We start from the raw sequence: 24,419 nt of genomic DNA on the forward strand, positions 1-24,419 counted from the left end.
TATCTCCTCCACTAAATGGTGTGGCTCTCTGACTGGGAATGCATGCCTTCCGAGGAATGGTTCTCAACAACTTAATTGGTATTACTGTACGCAGTAAGATGCCTTTTATCTTCGAGAGTTATCGGTGTCAATTACTTGCGGATGAGCCTAACTTTGGCGCTGTGGGTTGAAGGTTTATGAATTAGCAAGGTCACCGACTACTGAGTTTCCAGAAACCAATACAGCATAAATAGTCGGGCAATACGTCCTTTGTTCACTTGGCTCACTATAAATTGGCGACTTTATCATAAAAGAGTCTTTTCATCCAGCCCTCCCTAGACACTTAGTTCGGAATCTTTGGATAGCATTTGAGGATAAAGGGTGGTTATTCATCATTACTCTTCCTCTGGTGTTCTGAATTGCTTAATATTTACGGGTCTCGATACTGTGTGTAATATGGTGTAATTTAGCTCACTCAACAACGACGATCAGTGCATTTAAGTGTAGATAAGAGTTTTCCAGTTAATTGGATTATAGTTCGTTTCACCGATGGACACGAGAGAAGGAGAAAAATCTATTGCAAATCATCCATCAACCGAGTTAGATATCGAAGCTGACTGTACATTTGAAGGCAGGAAATTGCCCACATGACAACTCATTTATATTTGGTGACATGACACTGTTTCAAAGTTGTCCTCAGGCTGGAAGATGTCTAGCATTTTACGTCTGATTGAAATAATCCAGAATGCAAAATTCAATCGTGAACTCGTGCAAGTGATAAACAATATCCAGAACAAATTGTGCATAGGATTGATGAAGTCAACAAGCCTCGCAAAATAGTAAAGAGCATTCAACTGCACACCATCAACAGGGGCTTTGCTTAAGCAACGAAAAAGAAGGCAAGGCATAAACTTTTAGATGCCTTGGCATGGACATGCAACATCGGTCCAGCAACTAATGACAGCACAACAGTTTTTTTCTCTAACCACTGACAGCACGATTTTTTGAATCATATACAAATCAATTGAACAACTGCAAGAAAACGTATTTTTACTACTCAACCAAATAGGTCCAAGGATGGAACAAGTGCCACAATGGCTTCAATACATCCATGACAAATCTTGCCTGAAAGAAACAGATTCTGCAGCACCTTGAAGGCCCCTTTCTGAAATTTGAGGACAATCTTCCACCACAAGCAACTCTAACTTTTGTGATCCCACAAGTGGCTTCAGGCCATCATCGGTAACTCCCAGGCACTTTACCAATCGCAAGGTGCGCAAAGAAGGAAAGTGGATCACATGCTGCATTCCCTCATCACTTACCTCGTGGCATCTAACAAACTGCAAGAGCTCTAAATACTGAGCAGAGCACAGTGCCTCCATCCCATCATCATTGAAGGAGTCCACATGGTCGAGAGCTAGTTTGCGGATGGGGCACATTTTAACCAAACTAAGAATACCGTTCAATGTGAATGAAGAAAATGAAGGAAACTCCCCGTCCGAGAAGGATATCATAATCTCTTCAAGCATCGAACAATTCTGAGCCAAAGCTTTTAGACTCTCATCTGTCAATCTCAATGGGTTATTCATCAAAAGTGGTAGTGAGTAGTCTGACGGGACTCGAAGTGACAGAGAACGAAGGTTCGTGGACTTTTGCGATAAACTGATGATATCGCAGTCCCTGATCCCAACACACATGTCCAAGCAAATACTCTCTAGGTTTTCACATTGACCCAGCACAGAAGCAAGACCTCTCCCAGGGTGGATGATGCAATTGACCAAGCTCATCTCCAGCATATTCTCACATGGGACCTGCTGTGTTAGCCATCGATCCACTGAGCGATCATGAACCTTCATGTATCTGTAGTTAGCATCTACTTCAAACTGCAAACGCCTGAGTTTTCTCCAACTAGCACCTAGCTTAACCAAATCACCCTCACCGATTGCCCTACAATTTTTTATTGCAAGATCTTCTAGAGTTTCAAGCTTTCCAATGTGGTCTAACCACTCAACACTTGAAACGTTTAAACAGCGGATAAGATGGAGAACAGTGAGACTTTTGCAGCCCAGCACAAGAGATAATATGCCACAGCCAGTAACTCGTGGTGTAAAGTTCAACTTCAAAGCAGAGAGCTTGGAACACGAAGTCAAATGGCGAAGACCCACATCCGTTATGAACACGCAGTAACTTAAGGTGAGATTCTTCAAAGAGGGACAATAGTTGGAAAGAATAAGAAGCCCTTGGTCATCCAACTGTTTCCCCAATTTGGACATCCAACCTGCATAACTTATCTCTACCTTTGCCAAATTTGGGAACCTGATGCAGAGGGCAGTCAGAGCTTCGTTTGCAGGGTCTAATCCACAACCAACACGAAGAGAATGTCTTTGTTCATTGTCCAGCATGTAAAGCCTTTTACATGCTAGAGAAGTAGCATTCCTGTCTGTGGTTTTCACGATCCTGTCCAAGATTTCCCAAACCAATTGATCCGGTAAACCATCCATCAGGAACAGGTAACCTCTCGCTACATGCAAGACAAAGTAGAAATGACCTGAAAATATTCAAACATATATTGATGAGTGAAAAGGACGTGAAAAATCCATATCAATCAACTGATCACAATTTTCTCTCCTAAAACCATATGAGACAAATTCACATCAAAGTCGTCGCCAATCATTACTTTCTTTGACCAAGTTCGCCAATTATTGGTAAGTGATATATTTGTCAATCATATGCAAAACAAACCTTAAAATGGCTCAATCAGTCTAGGAAGGAATGAAACAACAACTACAAAAGCAGATACATAGGGTAACAAAATCAACAAAAGCTTTGACAAGGAAGTTTTGCAGCAGTCAAAATGATTAATACAACTAAGATAAACAGACAAAACATTAGCAGCTACAAAAGCATTCAGTTGCAACTAGAAAATCAAATCAATGGTGCATTTATTTCGCGGAAAATGAATGATTTGGAAAATATTTTCCCAATAATGATTGCTTGTATCGCTTTTGAAAATGAGTGAACGAACTTTTTTTTATCGTCCGTGAAAATGTTTAGACATAAGTTATTGTCGACAATGAAAATATTTTTTATTGACTAATTATTTCAAGCGATATAAGCAATTATATTTAGGAAAATGTATTCCAAATCATTCATTTTCCGCGAAACAAACGGAACCTAAGTACTTTCAAAGTTCAACCAAGCAGTGTGATATAATGCCTTAATATGACCAGCACAAGAATTTGAAAGAATGGCAATTCATCGTATCAGAAACGAAAACAGAGAGAAATCCTGCCACGCTATATCATGCCAAACATACAAAGGCGATCTAAATATATCAAATTTCGCAACCGAGTCTACATGTTGTATCCTCAAACGCTACATTTCCTTTATCCAGAAAAACCAACAAAATTTGCAAACAAAAACACCTATACATTAAGAATCATAGTTCACTGATTCAAGATGCCACCAGTTCTAACCGCGAGGGTAATCACCCATCATTCAAAAACACGTGTAATACTTATCCAACACAGTCATCAGGTGAAATTCTCCATCAGAAGAAAGCTTTAAACTTCAAATTACAGCGCAGGCCAGTCGAAGAATTCATCCCCGCCGCATCAATTTCACATGGTATTCTCGCGATGGCACGAGAAAACAGGGGAAAAAACACGAGACAGTGTAGAAAAAATTAAGGAAAATGAAGCACCCAATAGCTGAAGAAACGCTACTTTACCAGGAAATCAGTCGGAAAGATGACGTGATTGGAGATCGCTGCGAAAACTGTCGATGATGTCGAAAAGTTTCAAGTTTTTCTGTGACAATTTCGAGCTCGGTTAATCGCCGATCCGAAGATGACGAGCGGTGCTTGAAGAGGGACGCTGAATATGAAAATGCTCAGAATTACATAAGTATCCTCGTCTTTCTTTCGATTTTTCCTCTTTTTGTTTTTGCTATTACAAATAATCATTCTTCACAGTGTAATAACGATAACGACACTTAATGGCTTCTTTTAAAATAAAGAATATTCTTTCGTAATTAATAAAAACATGCATGCATAAATGATTGAATCCAACTCGCAAATGCTGGGTTTTTTCTTCCGCAGACATGCGAATTGAAAATTGTCCGAAGAAGAAGAGGTTTAGTAAAAGGAAAATCCTTATACAGATAACTAATCTAAGCTTTATACTATGTATACAAGACAACCGTGCTCACCGTAGAACGCGCAACCGCAATACCGATTAGCAAAGGAAAATGCGAAAATCTCTCAAAAAGTTGATACTGTTGATAATTGGTCGACATGGGCGTAGGCTGATGATAATGTCAAGATCAACATCAAAGTTTCAATTTACCAAATATCCATGGCTCGGGAACAACTTGGTGAAGTTGAAGGAACGGAAAGGGGGGGGGGGGGGGGTAGATTGGTCTTTTCAAGTGCCCAAAGAGGCTCACAAAAGGGGGACGGGAAATATCGAATGGGGGGCCATCATGTGGGTCCGGCCAGCTATGATGTCGGTGGGGCCCACAAAACGGAAAAGATCTCTCTCCTCGTCCCATTTCAAAAACCTCTCCGTACCGCCTTGCGCTTCGTTGCGATGGCGACCCAAGTCTCCTCTCTTCTCCTCTCTCTATCTCTCGACACCCGACCAAACCCTAACTCCTCCTCCTCCTTTCTCTCTTGCACCGAACACCATTCACTCCGGCGAAACCGATCGCACCTGGATCCTCCTCCTCAGCCCAAACGGCAGCCGTCGCTCTCCGATCGCCCTTCCACGAGCGCGAAACCCCAACTCGAAGCGCGTCGTCCATTTCGGACCTCCCGTGTCGTTCACCCTTCTCTCGCGAACCATCCGCAATCGATGATGAAGAAGGAAGATGCGAGGGCGAGAGTGAAGGAGAGAAGGCGGCGAAGGGAATCTGATGCGAGCCTCTTCCACTTTCGGCGCTCTTCCTTCTGCCGGATCTGGCAAAAAAATGAGATCGCCGCGGGTTCTAGTCGCTTCCAATCGAGCAGTGCAGGTGATAATCGAAATTTACGTGATTATAGTAGTTATGAGACTTACGATTCGGGGCCAGATGAAAATTTGGGGGGTTGCTGAGTGTCACGAGGTTTGTGGAAGTTATCGAGGCGGCTATGATCGGACTGTTAGCCGGAGTGATGTTTCGTACTATGGAGGATACGAGGACTGCAGTAACTATGTGGGAGTGCATCGGCTGGGGTGGTGCAGGAGACGAGTGAGAGTGTACTGAGAGTTTCTGGCGAGAGAGAGGGAGGAATCAGCTTCCGGCGGAAATAGTGGAGGTTAAGTGGGAGGAGTTGATGAAGAATCGACCCGGGGAGGATCAAGTGAATTGGCTGGGATAGCTTTTGGGCCTTCTTATTATCAGGTATGAAGAACCAGGCTCTTGAATATCATTTGCACTATATCACAGTTTCTGGTGAAAGTTTATTTGATGCCGCGTTTGTGATTGCAACTGTAAATTGAACTCTTAGTTGGAGATCCTGTGGGGCCATATGTTTGACAACACTATCTTGAGGTTCGAACTAGGCAGATTACTGATCAGGTAAAATTTTGTGCAGTTACATGGGAAGCACGGCTTGTTTTTAAAGCATTCTTGAAAGGAGGAAGGCCGAGTTGCTCTTCCTTTGTTCGTATATGTTGTGAGAAACTTAGGTGAAGCCTCTGGTTCATTAGTGCAACTGCTTAATAATAACCACTGACTAAGACATTGGTATTTCTTTTGTTGGAAAAGAGAAACTTACCAATTGCAGTATCAGTACAACATTAATTCAGCTGGCTACCCCTCTGGTTGGAGTTTGATTACCGATGTTTAGTGTACTGTATGTAGACAAGAAGAATTGTATGAGTTGTTTATCTTTCTTCCTGATATCTTGCATGTAGTCACTGCTGCTATAGTTTCCGGTAGCATGTAATGTACTCTCTTACATCTCCACATCATCATCATCAACGACCATTGAGCCCCTTCTATCTAAGCGGGGTCTCCTACATGGATCTAGTTACTCTATTTCGTTTGACTAGAACTATATCTTCTATATATTTGATACTCGGTATTTTTCTTCAAATATACACCACATCTTGAGCCTTTTATCTCGTGTCTTCATCACATCTTCTCACTACAGGTCCAAACTGTCCCAAACAAGTTTCATTCCTATTGTGTTCTCTCATCGCGTCCTCAAATGAAGTCACACCAACTCTTTTAAGGGTTGCACTAAATTCTAATTAGTACTTTCCTGAGTATCTGCATATCCCACTAGAGCATTTTCCATTCTGCCAAACTTATTTTCAACTATTCTTCCCATATCAGTATTGAACTGCTTTTTTCTTCTGCACTGTAAAAAGACGGTGTTGCTGCTGGAAGATATCGCTTATTTTATCTTCAGTGATATTTTCTTCTTGTACAAGATACCATATATTGGCTCCTCTACTGCATGTATTCTTCTTGTATGATTGGTAACATTCCCCTTTCTCCTCTTTTGGAAAACGGTCACGGGAAAGCAAAAAAAAATCAGCTCTTTGGATACTGTTGGTCTCCAATTTTAACTTTTTCCTTTACTAAATCTGCCTTTCATGTATTCTGTCATTGAACAAGTCGAATTCTGAAGTTTATCTCCATGTTCCACAATCATTCTTTTGCATCTATTTGTCATGAGTTTCGTCCACTAGCACAGTATCATCTAGGAGAGGCATATGCTGAGGACTATTACTTTGGATTATAATTAGGTAAGCTTGTTCTTTTCCAAGCTAAGATCTAAGGACTTGAATGTAATCATTGATGTAAGGCTATTGCTATTGGGAAATGCTTTGTTTGTCTCAGTGTCATGATTGAAGTCACTGACGTTCTATCATCCGCACTCTTTATTGCTTGTTTGGAAGCAAAAAAAAACCCTTTTCCCTCAAAACCTTTAGAAAAACTTCTGTAAGGAAACATTTCCTTAGCCTTTTTTGATGTACGAAAATTTTGAGCAAATCCTATCTTCTTATCTTTTTCCTTTTATTGATTTAGAGAAAAAGACTAAAAACAGTATAAGTGCCATTTGGAAAATGTCCTGGTTCTGAGGACCTAGCTGCAGAAAAAGTTTGTCATCTTAGTTTGTGCATGTGGTCTTTTATTCTGAGTTTGTAACTTGATATGTTGAAAATTTTGAGCGAATCCTATCCTCTTATCTTTTTCGTTTTATTGATTTAGAGAAAAATCCTAAAAACTGAGTATAAGGGCCATTTGGAAAATGTCCTGGTTCTGAGGACCTAGCTGCAGAAAAAGGATGTCATCTTAGTTTGTGCATATGGTCTTTCATTCTGAGTTTGTAACTTGATTTGTCAACTCTGTTGTGGAGGTGTTAAGTTAAGATTAATGGACAATAACTAGTTCAACTGGCAATACGAACTATATCTTATAGTTATTTAGTCCCTGGTGTAATGCATCATTAAAATCTTCTGAAGAAGAATAAAGGATATTAGTTTAGCATAAATTGTTAAATCGCCTTCACAGATGGTTAGAAGTTGTGTCCAGCATTACACTCCTTCCTTTACTAGTGTTTCACGTTGCTGCTGTTATACATATGGAAATCTTTTGGAAACGGGTCCACAATAAGATGATATTCATATCACATCACATCACTTGGGTTTTCAGAAAGTCATACTTTTGAATTTCATATCCTTTGCTGAATACCCTGAAGCTCTTTCATAGCATATGTAGATGTGTTGTTCATGCTAATTTCTTTTCGCACATAAAATTTTTAGCCTGCTTTAGCAAAGCCTTTCCTGTTTAAACAGCATAAGAGAAGGCATCAGATTGGTTCGCTCTACTATCATATGAAGCAGAAGGAGACGGAGCTTGCAGAATGTCGTACAAGACGCTTCCTACAAAGGCTTAAACACAAGCAAAGCATGGATGGTTATATGCGAGGTGTGTTGTGACTCGAAGAGGATGCCTTAAAACCACGGTAAGGCCGGAATCCCAAGTTCTGGAGCATGTATCTTTTTACTGGCATTGTTGTTGAACTGTAATCATAGTTTGTGTACTTTAATGTTTCAATTTTGGAAAATTGCTCATGTTTGCCAGGTGGAAGATGAAGTCGATGTGAAGAAAATAATCGGTGGGGCAGGGCCGCTAGTAGGTCACATATCAACTCCCGGTACCTCATGGACGCGGACGCTACTGCTGAGATTGTTGATAACACAGAAAATAGGAAGGAGGCAAAAAGGTTTAGCAGTTAGCACAAAAGTTAAGACTGTCGAGCAATTGTCCATGGGCCTTGTCGTAGGTTTTTTGTGGGATGTTAGATGCTGTGCCTGTCACCATATTCCAAGTGTTTCGCAGGTGATGTCGCTAGCTGCCAGAAAGACTCAGGTTCACTGGCTTGCATGTGGCATAGGACTGAATAAATCTAACGCGGTATGAGAACATTCGTATAAGGTTTTGGGTGACGTTATATTCGCGCAGAACAAGAACGTGTGAGTTGGGCCTTGGCCGAGATTATTAGGCCCACTAATCATGCAGTAAAGCCAAGGCTACGGGTGAAACAAACGTGCTGTTGCTACCCAGGATTTAGCAAAACCGAAATTGATAAGTTCCTATTGAAGGCCCTCTGAACTTAAAATGAATATATGTCCAACAAAAAAAAAAAACTTAAAATGAATGGTCAGGCCCACTAGGCTTATATTGCCGGCAAATGAATGACGGCCCACGATATTTATCATGCGCCCGAACAGTCATCGGTAATGCTAAGTTATGTGTCCATGGGCCCTAACTCTAGGCCCAATAACTCTTGGGGCCCCCATGTTCGGGTAAGTTCGTATACTATGGTCTAATAGAATACTCAGGCCCATCTCATATATGGGCCAGACTTTAAGCCCACTAACACAAAATTCAGGCCAGCCCATGTTCCGCTGGGCCCATTAAGAACGAATTTGGTCCCAGCCCATATTTGGCCCAATATGAATACAAACTCTAAGCCCAAGAAGACATTTGGGCCCATCCCATCTTCGGCCCTAGGCCTATATTAAGGCCAGTAGAACACTTAGGCCCATCTTGTGTTAGGCCCAATTCTAAAGTCCACTAACACAAAATTCATGCTAGCCCTTGTTCCATTGGGCCCATACGAGAATTCCGGTCCTGCCCGCATTGGGCCCAAAATGTAGGCCCATTAAGATCAACTTTAGGCCCAGCCCATATTTGGCCCAAAAAAGGCTAGTTGGACTGGGCCCTTATCATAAGGCCCAATCCAAGTATTTAGGCCCTGTCCGTATTGGGCCCAAATGTAGGCCCATTAGATAAAATTATAGGCCAGAACAATACTCGGCCCAAGGCGAGTTGGGCCAAAACTCTAGACCCATCCGAAGTAAGGCCCAAAGATGAGGGTATGGCCCATTTTCTTTGGCCCAAAAAGATACCTCGGGCCCATCCCGTATTGGGCCCAATGTAGGCCCATCACATATAATTACAGGCCCGCCCCATAATTTGCACATAGACGAGTTGGGCCAAAACCCTAGGCCCAGTGAGATAGTTCAGGCCCAGCCCAGGTTAGGCCCAAGGTCGGGTAGAGCCCATTAATTTAGGCCCAATAATATACGTGAGGCCCATTCACAGTGGGCCCAACTGTAAGCCCATTGCAAGTTCACCCCCAGCCCAAATTTGGCCCTTTTTCTATGGCCCAAGCCATATTGGGCTCATAGACAAGTTGGGGCTGAGACAGTCAGGCCCAGACCGCATAGGATTGTAAAAGAGTTTTTTTTTTTTACTAAAAAGGATTGTAAAAGAGTTGCTCAGGCACGAAGAAGGCACCGTAGGCCCACTCAGACCAACATACCCAGGCCTAGAATAATTGAATGGGCCGAAGAAGGTCCATTATACCCGATGTAGGTCCAAAATGTTCTGCACCGGGTCCACTAAGCGCAAACGTGGACCCAAAAACAATTTTATCCCCTAGCTGGGCCGACAGCCAGGTGCTCCTATCCTATGCCCAAAGGTGCTAGTCCAGACTATAAAGGCCTAAAGAAGTTATTTGGGCCCATTAAATTGCATTACTCTTCTGCCTCTCAGCATATACGTATAAACCCAGGCAGGGACAATCTAACCCCTTCTTCTTTTAAAGGACAAACTAGCTATATGTACAACTTTAGAAAAGGAAAAAAAGAAAACTAGAACACGAAAAAAGACACTATTGAAGGATGAAGAGCTCATCGATCATATAAATTACAGACTCCAATTTAGCACGCTACGATTGCAAATGACAGAATTTTAAGCAGCTCTCCAGTAACATCCTTATAGCTCCACTTTAAAGGGACAAGGTTCGAGTTCCTTTTCTCTCCCTTTCCTTTATCAGAAGATCTCTTCTTTTTGCCCACTTGCCAGCTTTTGCTTTGTTCTCCAGTCCATGTGTAGTACCATTGCTTGAATGGGTACTAGTTCCACAAAAGCTGCAGCCACAAGGGGAGAGAAAAGCAAAATTCAAACCAATCTTTTCTCCTTAGTTGAAGATTTATATCAGATATGAAAGTAAAAAGGAAAAAAATAATACACACTTCAGCATATGAGATTATGTTGGAACCTTAAAAAGGCTTCAAATCACCAAAAACTCTTGCATTGGACATCAAGGCACTCATGCAAAGCTTTATCCCATCAAACTCTTGTCAATTCGTGTGAATCTTAGACCCAATGGTGCAGCAAACACCTATATGGAAACTGGACAAAGATCAAAACAAATATGAACAGGCAAGCAGCCAGTATGGCTGCAGGCACAGAAGGTAAACTTCAGTTGACAGATGTTTGGCGTAAATAAAGAAAAAGTAATACACCTATAACGACAAACCTCAGAACTGGTTTTAATAGATCTGTAACGAAGAAGAAATAAGTACATCTAGTGACTGAAAAAGACGAGAATGGGTTTAGTGTTAAACAAACTCAAGAATCATTGATATGCCATGCCCATGCTTGTACTGATCCACGAGAATGCATAACGTACATGCTGTTCAGAGAAAATGAATCGCCAACTTCTCAAGACACTTCCAGACATCTCACCTTTCCTTCAAATAGTTTGTTCATTTCATAAAAACTTGGCAGCGACTAAGATGAAGGAAAACAAAGATTGAAACACCACATAGTATGTTATTCATGTAGGCTGGAGTTCATATACTGCATGCCGCCATCAAATTACTCAATTACAAGCACATTCATGTGACGGGATATGTTTGTGGCTCATCCTGGCTACACTCATTCGTCATCTCTGCACCCTCTTCTCCTGAATGCAGTATGATCTCAATTATTAGGTACCGAGACGTACATGCCACCCCACTACAAGAATCTGATCATCCCTTATATTTCAAGCAAACTTAATCAGGCTTTTCACTCAGAAATGAAAACTATCCTGCAACACTTGTAAGGATTTATTGTTGCACAGGCTGCATGAAATGTATTACATAAGAAAGGATACAGCTAAGACAGGTTAGCCACTAAATGTGTTTGCAATTGGACATTCAGCAAACAGTACCCCAACACCCCCCCAAAAAAAAACAAAAAACGACGCCCAGATCCATAATACCATCATATCAGGGTATAATTCACATAATAGGATGCGATGCTCCAAATAGGAAAGATTTTAGCAGAAATAGATTTTACCTATGATAAGAACATCTAAATCCGTACTAGCATAAATATTATAGGGCTTCAGCTTTAACCACTTTCCACTTTTATCAACTGGCTCCCATTTGGAACCAAGATCTTTCAAGACAGTTCCTTCATCTCTGAAATTCAGAAGTACTTCAATTAGCAGAAACACATATAGACCATCACAGTATGTCGGGATGGTGAGACACTCGTCATGTGATGTTCTTAAGGGAAATTCTTGAGCCTTAAGTCAAAAGATAGTGAGATCGCATGAAATCCTTATGCCTTATGCAGTAAATTTGGAAATAACGGAAGAGAAGATTGTTCGGGATCAAATTCTATTCTCCTGATTTTGCTATTTTTAAGCATTTTTTGATACATGCACTAGCTTTATACTGATGATTAGTGTAGTTCGTCTTTTCTTTATTCTCTACTCTTGTATAATTCTGATTTACTAGAACAGATTCACTTTTTAAAATATAAAGTTCAGTGTACTATAACATTCCTCATGTGATATTAAAGTTAACTGGATTGATATACTCATCTTCAAAAACCTACAAAACAAAACAGATAGATCCCTTCACTTAATAAAGTTACTTAAAAGACAGCATTTCGTAAAAGCCAGGCTACAGTGTCTAGTTCTTCTAAACCTCTACAGATTGGCAATCACCATCTTTTCACATCCCACTCTGCTAAGGCCTCATTTAATTTTTCTGAATCCTCCCTTACTACAGCCTATATTGGGTGCGCCCCCTTGTCAGGCTTCTTCAAGAAGAAAGCCAGAAATTTGGTCCCCACAAACATACTACAAACGCTTCTTTTCAAGCTTCGATAAGAAGAAAGCCAGAACAAGATCTTCTGTAAAACTAAAACTAAATTTTTTATCTACTAGTGGTTAGCGCTAAACAATCTACACGCTACCAGAGACAAGTAAGCATTAATTTAAATTACCACGAGCATGAGTGGTTAAAGGAGAAGACATCTGAAAGAAGGTATATTCACCTGTTCTCAATTGTTTGTTCAAAAAACCTCTCAACTCATCCATAGCATGATAATAGCTTGGGCTTAAGGGGATAATAACAGTTTAATGATGATTCCAAAAAATGCAGCTTGACACAGGAAGGAAATGATTATTACCCCTTATAAAAGAAATCTTTCAATCTCCTTTTAGCAACTGTTACGTGGAAAACTAATGGTCCCATTCACCGGTTGACTTATGCTCCCTAATAGTGTTAACGTGATTGAAAAAGATACGGCATTAGGTGTTAAGAAAGCTTTCAAGTCAAGTCGAATAGTTTGAAAATTTAAGTAGTTCTCGTTGTATATTAACCACAACATGCTGGAATTTAAGCAGCACTTCTTGTAGGTTAACCTTCATATGTTGTATGATGACTAAAGTCTGTAAGTTCAGGGGTATTACTGTCTTCGTCTAATAATACCTGGACAATAATAAATATAGGAGGAGAACATGTTAGGCTCCTTCCCTTCCTCCCTCTTAATCCTTGAATCTCAAGAACAGAACCTACAACTGATGGCTCTAAGTCACATAACGTTGTGAGCAATGTCCTCTTAAGGACCATTCCATCTCAATGGGTGAAAATCACAATAGAAAAGGAGATGCCCCAAACCAGGAAAACTAGTAAAGAAATAAAATCATACTACATAAAGGTAGCGCTCCATTTAAAATCAAATTGTCAGAGCAATGCACACTCACTCGATCTCTTCAAGCAACCAAAATGACCTTAATCGACACCTTTCCAAGATATTTATCCCCAATTTAAAAGAAGTGAAATGTTTGCAATTCTCTTATCTACAAAGTTTGTCAATTCCCATCCAAACTAAACACACATAACGATGATTCCTGTGAAATCTACCACGCCTGATGGTATATTACTCTTCAGTGAAAAGTTCTAGGTGAAAGGAGATATCAAAAATCCAATATTTGGAGTTCTCGTCCACATTTAACATAGCAGCAGGTATATACAACTGTTTACCATTTTATTAGATTCACATTTAACTAATAAGAGAAGAAAAATGAATTTAGTTCTCAATCGGCTCCTTAAATGGGCTCAAACCATAATAATAGAAGGTCTCCCTACCTCAAATAATGAAAAGATTGCCATATACTGCACAACTAATTTGTGAAATTCACATGGCATGTCAAAGGCCCAATCGGAACTTCCAATAAAAATACACAAGAACCTACATTTTTTTCTTTTTGTAGCCAATAAGAAGAAAGATGAACAGAAAAAGAACTACCCCACAGTGAAAATTATGCACTTTAGGGAAGAACACGCTTACCTATTGGTCACAATATATTGCTTATAATATCCAACAATCCGGTCCATATTGTGTTTGATCCAGAAAAGTCCTGCACAAAATGCACCATTTACATCCATTGTAAGAAAAGATCAATCATCAAGCAATATGAGGTCCCCAATATTAGCAGGAGGAAAATTTTTAAGCAGGAAACCTGTCGCTTATGCCGTAAGCCACAATCCCTCAGCTTCTTGCAGACAAATTTCGGATCACAAGCGACATTGAACAAATCCTCAGCATCATGATAATCCATGGAAAAATGTCCTTTTGCTGACGCCTATTTTCAGATATGCAGAGATATATAATTAAAAATTACTAACAAATAAAATGCAAGATCGTAACAAAAATAAAGTCAAAAGGCAATACCTTTAACAATTATCATGATAATCCACTTCATCTCCAATGCATTCTTTTTCCTGCCCTGTTCGGAAATTGTTAGAAAGAAGCGGCACACAAGTGTAAATATCAGTATAGAGCACCAAAAGCGTGAAACCAATAGATGTAGAAATGTATATCACCTAAATGAGAATTAGGAACTTTATGCCTTGAGACAATTATTTTAATCGAAGACAAAAGCCACAAAAATATCTGGAGTGTGGAATAAAAATCGAACAACTCGAGAGTACAATAATCACAGGGAACAACAATGAGAAAGTAGCCCGCCTGTTTTCACTTGATGCACCTCAGGTATCCATTTCGATGCCAATGACATTGCCAGAAAGCACAAGCGAATTAAATCTAGAACAATTGACGATATATGCAATAACTCTGCTACTTAAGTGATAAAACCTATATGAAAAGGCATGATCACCTTTATAGGATTCATCGTATTGATAAAAAGGGATTAATGAATCTCAAGCAAGTTGAAACGCCAACCGAATACCTCCAACTTCCTAAACCAATGGGAGAATATATTTAACGTCTCTCGTGAGGTATATAAAATCTATTTTCGGCAACTCAGAACAGTGTCAAGACAGATTACGAGAGAAGCGCTAGCACGCCGACATCATTTCGAACCACAACACACGTCCACAAGGAGAGGATGACCAAAATCATATTAACTCTCATATGACGACCTAATTCATATATTGCAACAGCAGCAGAATCAGAAGCACATCGAGCGATCAAATCGTCTCTGATGAGTCCAAAACGCTATACCTCAGCGGCGAAAAGTGCGAAATCGCACGCCCTGGCATAGGCACTGCACTTGTGGCCTTCGAGGCAACTATCGAAGAGGCGGATAGCGTCCTCGGCGTCGCGGGATATGCCGAGAGCGTTCGACGGCGCAGGTGGCGAGGACGGACTCCTCGAGGCCTTACGTGCCGGCGCTCGCGATCGAAAGAGGGAGGTTCGGGCGAGAACGGCGCTGAAGTAGTCCCTGGCCATGCAAACGGTGTCGAGAAACTCGCGGAAACTCGGAGCGAGCGTTTCGGAGCGGCGGACTCGCTCTTCTGCATCCAGTCGAAGAGGCTGACGACGACGCTGCATTCGGCTTCGCCGGACGTCCCCGACGGCGGCGAGGAGAAACCTCGCGGCGTGATCGTTCGCTTTCTAGGTTTCGTTGACGTGGCGATCGAGCGAGGGTTTTCAGATCTAGGATGAGATTGGGCAATGAATGATCGGGTTGCAGTTGTAGAGAGAGAGAGAGAAAAGAGTGCAATGGTGTCGCGACGACAGGTACGAGTTTAACCGCCTAAAAGGAAATTGAAAATGGACGGGCCAAATGACAGTCGGATCCGCGATGGGTCGGGTCGGGTCGGGTCGGTGTAGCACTAAACGAGATGATTTGTTTTTGTGCCGACTTGTAATTGACAATGTCAAAAGCGATTTTATTGATGGCCCCAAAAACATAAAGGAAGTAATTCTATAGACATATGGAAAACTTTCTTTACCAAAAGAGAAAGCATTTTCAATACCCATGTCGAAGTGTTTTGCTTCCATATCTCCAGTGAGTTTATATTTCGAAAGTGTGGTATCGTATTGGCATGCTAAGGGCCCACACTCCGATGGTGGAGTCTGGCACTAAAATTGCCATTCAAATGTTAATTTATAATGAGTAAAATAAACTCATCCAGAAAAGTTGACGAAACCTAAATGGCTCTGATACCATATTGATGCGTTACGAGGAATGGAAAAACTCATTCCAGAAAGTTAACTCGTAAAACCTGAAATATCTTTTCAAGTTGTCTGACGTGGGACATTGCCCGCACCACCAAGTCGTTTTTTACTTCTTCGTTACGTATGAGTAAAGGGAGAGAGAGCACCTTCGATCGGGATGGACTCCTTGTTAGTATAAGACTAACTTCACCATCTTTTCTTGAAAAGAAAGAATTACTGCACCTAGCAATTCTTGAAAGCTAAAATTCATACTAATAGAAAAAATTTTAAAACAACCTTTCATTTTGGGCTCCGTTAGTTTAATAGAAAATAAATATTTTGAAAAATATTTTTCTAAAAATGATAACTTGTATCACTTAAAATTATTACTCAATAAAAACTATTTCCGTTATCAATAATTATTTATGTCTAATCATTTTTCGTGGACAATGAAAATATTTTTCGTTTATTCATTTTTGTAAGGTGATCATTTTTTTGGAAAGTGTTTTCTGAATCATTCATTTTCCGTAAAACAAGCGGAGTCTTAATAAAAAAACATTTATAATACAGTAATTACGAATAAAGAGTTATTAGAAATCCGTAGAAAATAAATTGAAGGACTCTTAGATAAAACTTTAATTGAAATATCTATAAAAAAAAATCTAATAACTCTTACTTTATTTGTTTTGAGGAAAATAAATAATTTGAAGAACATTTTCCCTAATAACAATCATTTGTATTCCTCGAAATAATTACTTAATGAAAAATATTTTTACTATTAACAACCATTAATATCCAAGCATTTTCGAGGATGATGAAAATATTTTTGTTCATTCATTTTATAAGTGATGCAAGCGAAAATTTAAGAAAATATTTTATAAATCATTCATTTTTTACGAAACAAAAGCATCCTTAGAAAGATGATAGGAAAAGAGTTCACTAATCTTTACATCTGTTGGAAATAAAATATCATATCTTAATTTTAATAAGGGGTTAAAATACTCCCTGATGGTTCAAAAGAAGATGATTAAGTATGGTTTTGAAGGGCCTGATCATAGGTTTCTTTATAATCTATGAAATTCAGATAATTTTTTCATTGAGATCTGCTTAAAACAAAAGTAATTCATTTTTTGAGGTCGAGACTTAGGGTGTGACGTCCCAGAGCGTCACATACTAAGGCATTCTTTGGTCTTTTCACTTATAGTACAAGCGAAAGACAATACACAATCAAAGTAAACATTTCTCATTCAATAGACACACACAACGTAAATACCACATCTTCATTCATATTTTTTTTTTGTATACAAGGGTGATTTGGACGACATCATCCTTAAACATGACAGCAAAAGACTACATCTGGGAGGTTAAAATGGTGTCCTACTCCCCTAATGCCATCCAAGTGAAACCCTCGGTTTCCGCTATCTCCAATCACCCATCCTCACGATCATAGCCAAAAAGTAACGACCGTGTCACCAAAATAATTCCACTATATACAACAACATCCACAACTCCACCTCGCTACTCGCTGTCACCACCATCGTCACTATGGTCACTATCAGCATAAGGGATCAGCGGCATGTCTAAAAATCTGTAAAAATGAATATTAAAAGGAGTGAACTTACGCTCAACAAGAGATAAGACTAACTCATAAACCAACATATCTAACTAACTCTCGATTCCTAGGACACATCTAACATGAAATAATCGATGCACACTATAATGAACACACGCAATCCAAATGCGGCATTCATAGTCACATGTATAATGCTAGCATGAATTGTATGCATCACACGGTTTGCTGGCCGGTCCGTGCGGGTCACTATCGGTTTACTGTCCGGACTTCCATGACTTATATTGGCCACATGCATCTCACTCCGAGGCATCCCAAGCACACAGCACAGGGGCATCCCAACACACAGCATAGGGGCATCCCGACTCCTCCGGGACATTTTCCGATTTACTGACCGGACTTCCATGGCTTACTGGCCACAGGCATCTCACTCCGAGGCATCCCAAGCACAAGCACAGGGGCATCCTAGCACACAGCACAGAGGCATCCCAACACCCAACCTGGCATCATCGAGGCATTCACTTCCGGGGTATTGGCCTGACTTCCAAGGTTTGCTGGCCTTGGGCATCACATAACATCTTTCTTTCACTCACATCTCAGGGATATCACACGTATGCAATGACATGACATTCCTAGACCATGTAACTCATTTCATTCAGCACACTTTTCATATGAAATGATACCATGTCTCACCAAACGATTAGATGCCTCATTAACACACTGAAGCTATTCACAACCAGAATTTCCAAAATCCTTTACCAAAAGGTAACCCAATTTGCACCACTATTAGATATTACATCGAGGCCAATCATACCTCATTGGAAATTCCAAAGTGTGTGGGTTTTATCCCTAGAAGACATTGAATCGTGGTTTGAACATTTTCATTTAGAAAATAGTGAATTTTTTAAATTGGATAAATCTGGGCAGTTTTGCACAATAACAGAAATCTCTCCAAAATAGTAAATTAACTCCAAAAATTCTAAATTTCAGGTATGTCACAGAAAACACCTTGATAAACATTTCTTGTGAAGATCACTAACCCAATTCAATCGTTAATCATGTCGTTTTGTCACTCAAAGTCAGACCCAAAATCAGCTCGTCAGAACAGACTGCTCGATCCTCAAAATATATCTCTTTCAGTACCCAAATCACCTTCAAAAGCCTCGAAAGTTTTATATGTCATAGAAAGAAAAGTCCTTAACAACTTTTGTGGAGGAATCTTGTTGAAAATAGATCTGGAATAATTTATAAAAAAATCAAAAAGACGTGAGGATCACAAAAACTGTATTTCTGGGCAGTTTAAACACAGTTTGAAGATGAGCTTTCGTACGACCCAAATCAACTCAAAAAATTTAAGATTTAAACTATATTAAGCTTCAAGATGTGGTGAACAACTTTTGTGAAGAACACAACCCCAAATTCGACGTACAAAGACATGTACAAAAATAACAAACAGAAGAGGTACTGTAGTTCCGAGTTCTGGGCTTCAAAACAAACCTCAAAGATTCAAGTCCAAATGGATACCCACGAAATTTTGGCTCATCTAACTCAATTCCAAAAGCTTAAGTGAACATGCAACAACCACTATTACCTTCATTCAACAAGTTAAACCCATCCGTCTCACATGCAAGTCATTAGGAGCTAGTACACCAACATGCAAGGCCATTAGAGACCAAAACATCCACATGCAAGACCATTAGAGCCTCAAACACACTCAATCCAGGTCTGAACAACCGCATGCATGCCCTTCGAACATCATGAAACCCACATGCAAGATCAAACATCCATCCACAACAACAAACAAGCAAAACCAAGGGCATAGAAAGATTGATTGGCTTAGAAACAACCCTTATCTCCTTGCCTTACCACTTCTAGACCCGAGATCCTTCCTCTTGAGCTGTCGGCCGTGCTCTAAAGTGAAAGAAAAACAAAAAAACAAAGATGAGAAGGCGAAGAGCGAGCTGTCGTGAGAGAGGAAGTAAAGAGTGAGGAAGAGAGTTCCTTGGGTGGCTTCTTGAAAAATGAGGGGGAAAGTGAGAGAGAGATATGGCCGAGAGAGTGGAAGAGAGAGAGAGAGAATGAGTGTCTTGCTTCACAAGTTGGCCTTCTATTGTCTTGCATGTGTCTTGACAAGTGGCCTTATTCTCTTGACACTTGTCTCATGCCAAGTGACACTCTTCATGCATGCAGAGGGGCAAAAATGGTAGAAAGGTAGTGAAATGAGGGGTAGTGGTGGTTGGCCATGCATGGTGAGTAATGTGTCCCAATTGTGACCTATATCATGTAACTTAGGCTCTTATAATATCCGGACAAAGCATACGTTAAGTGCCATCGTATCTCAATTCCTTAAATGACCATTAGGAATGCGTCATTTTAATGAATTCGATCATTGACACCAAATAAATTTCCTTGGCTTACTAATCGGTTAGGCGAAAATCAGGATGTCACATAGGACATGTTTAGTAACGTTTTTGTTTCTCTGTTTTTGTATTCTTTTGTTCCCCGGAACAGAAAAAGAACATAAATTTATTTAGTAACAACAGTTAGTTTTTTTGTTCCCCGGACTAGAAAAGTGGTTAGGGAATAGATTTGGAACAAAAATAAGAAATAAAAAAATCTACTCTTATGTTTCTGGAACAAAAAAAGAAACAATAGAGAAACAATATCAGCTCTCCCTCTTTAAAAAGATATTCTCATACTAAACGCTAAAACCCCAAATTCTAAACCCTAAAACCCTAAACCTTAACCCTTAAACCCTAAACCTCAAAATCCTAAATCTTAACCCTCAAACCCTAAACCCAAAAACCTTAAACCTCAATACCCAAACCCTAAAACCCATAACACTAAAATGAAAAACCCCAAACCCTAAAACCCAAACCCTAAACCTTCTAAATCCCAAATCCTAAACCCGAAACACTAAACCCTAAAACTCCAAACCCGAAACCCTAAAATCGTAATTCGAAACCATAAATCCTAAAATAAACCGCAAAACGCCAAACCCTAAACCATAAATCCCAAACCCTAAACTGTAAACCTTAAACCCTATACCTTAAATCCCAAACCCCAATACCCAAAACTCGAATCCCGAAAACCCTAAACCACTAAACCCCAAACCTTAAAACCCCTAACCCGAAACTCGAAACGCTAAACCTAAAATCCCAAACCCGAAACTCTAAAACCTAATCCCCAAATCCTAAACCATAAAATCCGAAATCTAAAACCCGAACCCCAAACCGTAAACCTCAAAATTGAAATCCTAAAACCCTAACCTCTAGCCCCAAATCCTAAAATCCTACACCCTAAACTACAATTTCTTCAACCACCATTCAATATATGATTTGTCCATAAGGAGTAATTTTCTTTATGATTATATTAAGGTCATCCAATTCTATATCATAATATATTATTATTCTATTTCTAGTCCAATTTTATCCAAACATGAATTGTCAAATCTCCTAAACTGCAATTTCCTCGATCATCATCCGATATTTGCTTTGTCTGTAAAGAGTAATTTTCTTTATAATTGTATTAAGGTCATCCAATTCTATATAACAATATATTCTTATTATATTTCTAGTCCAATTTTATCCAAACATGAATTGTTAAGTCTCCACCGATAATTTTATAATTAAACGAAAAAATTGGGAGTAGAAATTTTTAGTATCCTACCTAATGCATTTATATTCTTTTTCTATTCCGGGAATAGAAATTTGGTACAGTTACTAAATACGTTTTTTTGCTCAGAAACTCGTCTAGATAATAGAAATAAAAAAAAATTATTTCTGAATAGAAATTATTTCTAAGAATAAAAACGTTACTAAACAGATTCTTAAATGGGTCAAACAGTCACGATATGAACGTGCGAAAGAAAGAATAAAAGATAAACGAATCTGAACCCCGTCAGCTTCGGCACACTGAATTACCATTGGAATTCCATGGGCTCAAACAGGAGTTTCGCTGTTCTAAAACGATAGGCTGCTTCTCAATTCAATGTGCTCCCCATGTTTTAGTTCCAAATTAATCCAAAAAAGCAACAAAAAAAAACCTTTGGCAAAAAGAAAGATGTGAGAACCCCAAAAGAAAAAAATGAAAAATCAGTTCCAACGAGCTTCTTATTCATGGCAAGTATTAGTGATTTGCATAATGAATTCTTGGCAATTACAAAACATATAGCTTTTTTATTTGGAAAGCTACGTGATTTACTTGACGTGAATACGTATTAAATCATGTCTGTACATCGGTCGATCATATTGTATCGCATCATCATATTTTAAGTTCCTTTCGTACTTCATACGGCGTCTCATTCCTCGCAAAAAGAAATCGGCGTTAACAAGCAATACAAGTTGACGGAGGGAAAGTAATCCTTTTTCAAAATCTTATTTTGTGATCGAAGATTCGATCAATCAGGGCATGCATACGTATGTTTGATCCTTATATAAAGCAACTAAGAAAACGAGATGTATTATACATTTCGCTAGATGTCTCTAAAACTTCAGTTTTCCAAATTCCATAACTTCTCATACCTAAGACACGTGCCAGTCGTATACATGAAAACGACAATACTTATGTAAAGTTGATCGAGTGTTAACTTCGAAAACACGAAAAATGAGGGTAGTCTCTCAAGCGGAGGAACGAATGAGTTCAATTGTTGCTTTGGTGGGAGAAGTGCGTGTCCCAGGGGTGGGTGGATCTGTTAATTCTTTTTTATTATTTTATAGATGATACTTTCAAAAGGGATAAGAAGAGAGATTAAAATAAGATTTCTAGTTATAATACAAAAGAATCTTATCAAGAGTGTCAAATCTATCGATAAACCATATCTATATCAACAAATAAGTATTTAATTTAACTTATCGGTCCTATATAAGACGAAAAAAATTAATAATTTCACGGAATAATCTTCTCTTACTTCGATGTTTATTTTGTGACTTAAGGATATGTATTAGCAAAAATTCAACAGAATATCATATATAGCAATGCGATTATAGCCGGATCAAGGGGCGCTCTTGATCATGCCTCAACCACGGGCATCTTGTACCGCTATTGAGGAGGAGCAGTAGAAGTTGGAGATTATCAAGAGAAAAATTTTACGTCGAATTTATTAATAAGTTATTTGTATGTACGCTCATTTTAAAATTTGAAGTTGATAAGTCATGTATGAATCTATTAAGATATATAAGATAATCCGCATCATATAGATTGCGGGGTGGAACTTTACGTAACACCCTTAATTTCTCAATTAATTGATCGCTAACGTGTCATGATTAAAGAAGATAAAATCATAAAACTTAAAGAGACAGTTTTGAATAGAAAAAAAAAAAAAGGAACCCACAATCACATGACTTTCCGAAAAACGACAACCTGGGTACGAAGAAAAGTCAAGGAATGGCGCAAACAATGTATCGACACCTGGCGACACGTGGTGCTCAGCCGCTCATTGGTTTGGGATTACAATGTGCCCCCATTCCCCCTGAAATTGGACCCCAGAAGAGTCGCGATGGAAAACGGCGGTTCGTGCAGGTTTTCGACTGGTGAGCTGTCCAACCAGATAGGTCGTTTGCCTGCCGAACCTCCGAGGAATCATTTTCAATTTCCATATATTATCCTGCTTTTTCTTAGTATTCTTTTTATTTATTTTATAAAAAGGTGCTTAGTCTTACCCACTTGCTGCGATTATGAAAGTGACACCCCCAGATTATCTTTCTTAAAGTTCATAATTACATTAGAGATTTTCTTTAGGTGCGCCTCTTACGATTCTAATTTAGTAGAATTGACCTCTCCCATTGCAAGAAAAAGTTTCTTGTATTTTCTCCATAGAGTAGCAAAAAATCGTATAATAACGTATAAGTGCTCGAGAGACATTGCTTTTAATTTTAGTATGATAACATGATCCAAAGTTACTCCTATTTTAGCTAGTAGACGTAGATTTTTGTTGTTAATATACATTTTAGAAAACATCGTGTTTGTGAATTTTGGTTTTTATACAAATGAGTTACTCAATACTTCGACAATTCCTTTTATTTATACCTTCTACAACTAATAATGCGCTAAAATGATATTATATTTATGCTAAAATGTTTCGTACTTGGTTTTAATAATTTTTGTATGATAAGTCGCGCAATGCGGGGGTCAACGCCTAGGCATTGATAAAAAAGAGAACCTTCCCATTATTGTCTTTTGTTTTGCCGTAGCCGATTTTTCTTTGAAAGCTCATGCATCGATCCTACAGAGCGAAGGTATACAAAGGCGGCTACGAGTCAACATTTGGAGGAAAGGTCTCCATCTCGAACTAGAAGTTCTAAAGCTTAACCATGCCGCAATGTGGCAGTGACGGCTTATTCTCCATACTGAGTTTGAAGTTTTCAATGATGGAGTTGCTAACCGGAAAAGTAAAGTTCAGCCAATGTCGGATTCTAATACTCTAGTTCTGCGGTCAATAATGATAGAATAATCATCTCATTCTTATTCAAAAAATGTGCAGCAATAGAGTAAATGATTATTCTAGAAAAAACATTTGAGATTTGGAAAACACTATATGTGCGCATGGGGCCTTATTAATGAGCGCGACGTACTTAATAAGGAATACTTTAATTTCCAAAGTGTTAATTACGTACGGTACGAATAAAGCAAGTGTATGGAAAAATTGCAAACTAATGATCGGTACGAGACTTCTAGTATCTCCCATGCTTATTTATTGAATTTTATGATATGGTCTCTGAACATTTTCCCTTTCAACCTAACTTGAGATATGATATAAGTTATGTGAATGCTTCGAGATATTTATCGATCACTTGCATCGACGGAAAAGGAGTTGATACTTTGTAAATTAAAA

The 24,419-nt window shown here is 39.1% G+C and overlaps 2 protein-coding genes and 1 pseudogene across 8 annotated transcripts; 1 reads left to right on the forward strand and 2 right to left on the reverse strand.

Annotated features, from left to right (window-relative positions):
• Positions 1-816: 816 nt before the first annotated feature.
• On the reverse strand, positions 817-3,866 carry LOC115689144 (F-box/LRR-repeat protein 14). Of its 2 annotated transcripts, none has more exons than XM_030615133.2 (2): positions 3,710-3,866; positions 817-2,527 (listed from the first exon to the last, which is right to left on the reverse strand). In XM_030615133.2, the coding sequence occupies exon 2, from the start codon at positions 2,478-2,480 to the stop codon at positions 1,080-1,082; it is 1,401 nt and encodes a 466-aa protein (XP_030470993.1). In that variant the 5' UTR covers positions 2,481-2,527; positions 3,710-3,866; the 3' UTR covers positions 817-1,079. The 2 variants fall into 2 exon arrangements, with proteins under 2 accessions (XP_030470993.1, XP_056176263.1); XM_056320288.1 differs by having other exon boundaries at positions 817-2,500; positions 3,710-3,824.
• Positions 3,867-4,484: 618 nt separating this feature from the next.
• On the forward strand, positions 4,485-8,080 carry LOC115689041 (uncharacterized; annotated as a pseudogene).
• Positions 8,081-10,052: 1,972 nt separating this feature from the next.
• LOC115689127 (DNA ligase 4-like) lies at positions 10,053-15,748 on the reverse strand. Of its 6 annotated transcripts, none has more exons than XR_008818591.1 (6): positions 15,079-15,748; positions 14,287-14,341; positions 14,075-14,197; positions 13,903-13,972; positions 10,547-10,680; positions 10,053-10,415 (listed from the first exon to the last, which is right to left on the reverse strand). XR_008818591.1 is itself a non-coding variant. In XM_056320298.1 (5 exons), exons 1-4 carry the CDS (start codon positions 15,406-15,408, stop codon positions 13,910-13,912), a joined length of 564 nt encoding a protein of 187 aa, XP_056176273.1. In that variant the 5' UTR covers positions 15,409-15,744; the 3' UTR covers positions 10,053-10,415; positions 13,903-13,909. The 6 variants fall into 6 exon arrangements, 2 of the variants coding, with proteins under 2 accessions (XP_056176273.1, XP_030470973.2); XR_008818590.1 differs by having other exon boundaries at positions 10,547-10,669; positions 14,075-14,190; positions 15,079-15,745; XR_004006646.2 differs by having other exon boundaries at positions 14,075-14,190; positions 15,079-15,745.
• Positions 15,749-24,419: the final 8,671 nt, after the last annotated feature.

Source organism: Syzygium oleosum, unplaced genomic scaffold (assembly GCF_021117445.2).
Source record: "Syzygium oleosum isolate NSW1041296 unplaced genomic scaffold, Sole_v2.1 Sole_v2.20, whole genome shotgun sequence".
NCBI classification, from domain to species: domain Eukaryota; kingdom Viridiplantae; phylum Streptophyta; class Magnoliopsida; order Myrtales; family Myrtaceae; genus Syzygium; species Syzygium oleosum.

Bases quoted from the DNA above. Each gene is read 5' to 3' on its own strand.
- LOC115689144 (XM_030615133.2), bottom strand. From the start codon at position 2,480: ATGGATGGTTTACCGGATCAATTGGTTTGGGAAATCTTGGACAGGATC.
- LOC115689127 (XM_030615113.2), bottom strand. From the start codon at position 15,408: ATGCAGCGTCGTCGTCAGCCTCTTCGACTGGATGCAGAAGAGCGAGTC. The intron at 14,342-15,078 runs GTATAGCGTTTT...ATTTCCGAACAG, and splicing joins TCGCACTTTTCGCCGCTGAG to GGCAGGAAAAAGAATGCATT. The intron at 14,191-14,286 runs GTATTGCCTTTT...AATAGGCGTCAG, and splicing joins TATCATGATAATTGTTAAAG to CAAAAGGACATTTTTCCATG.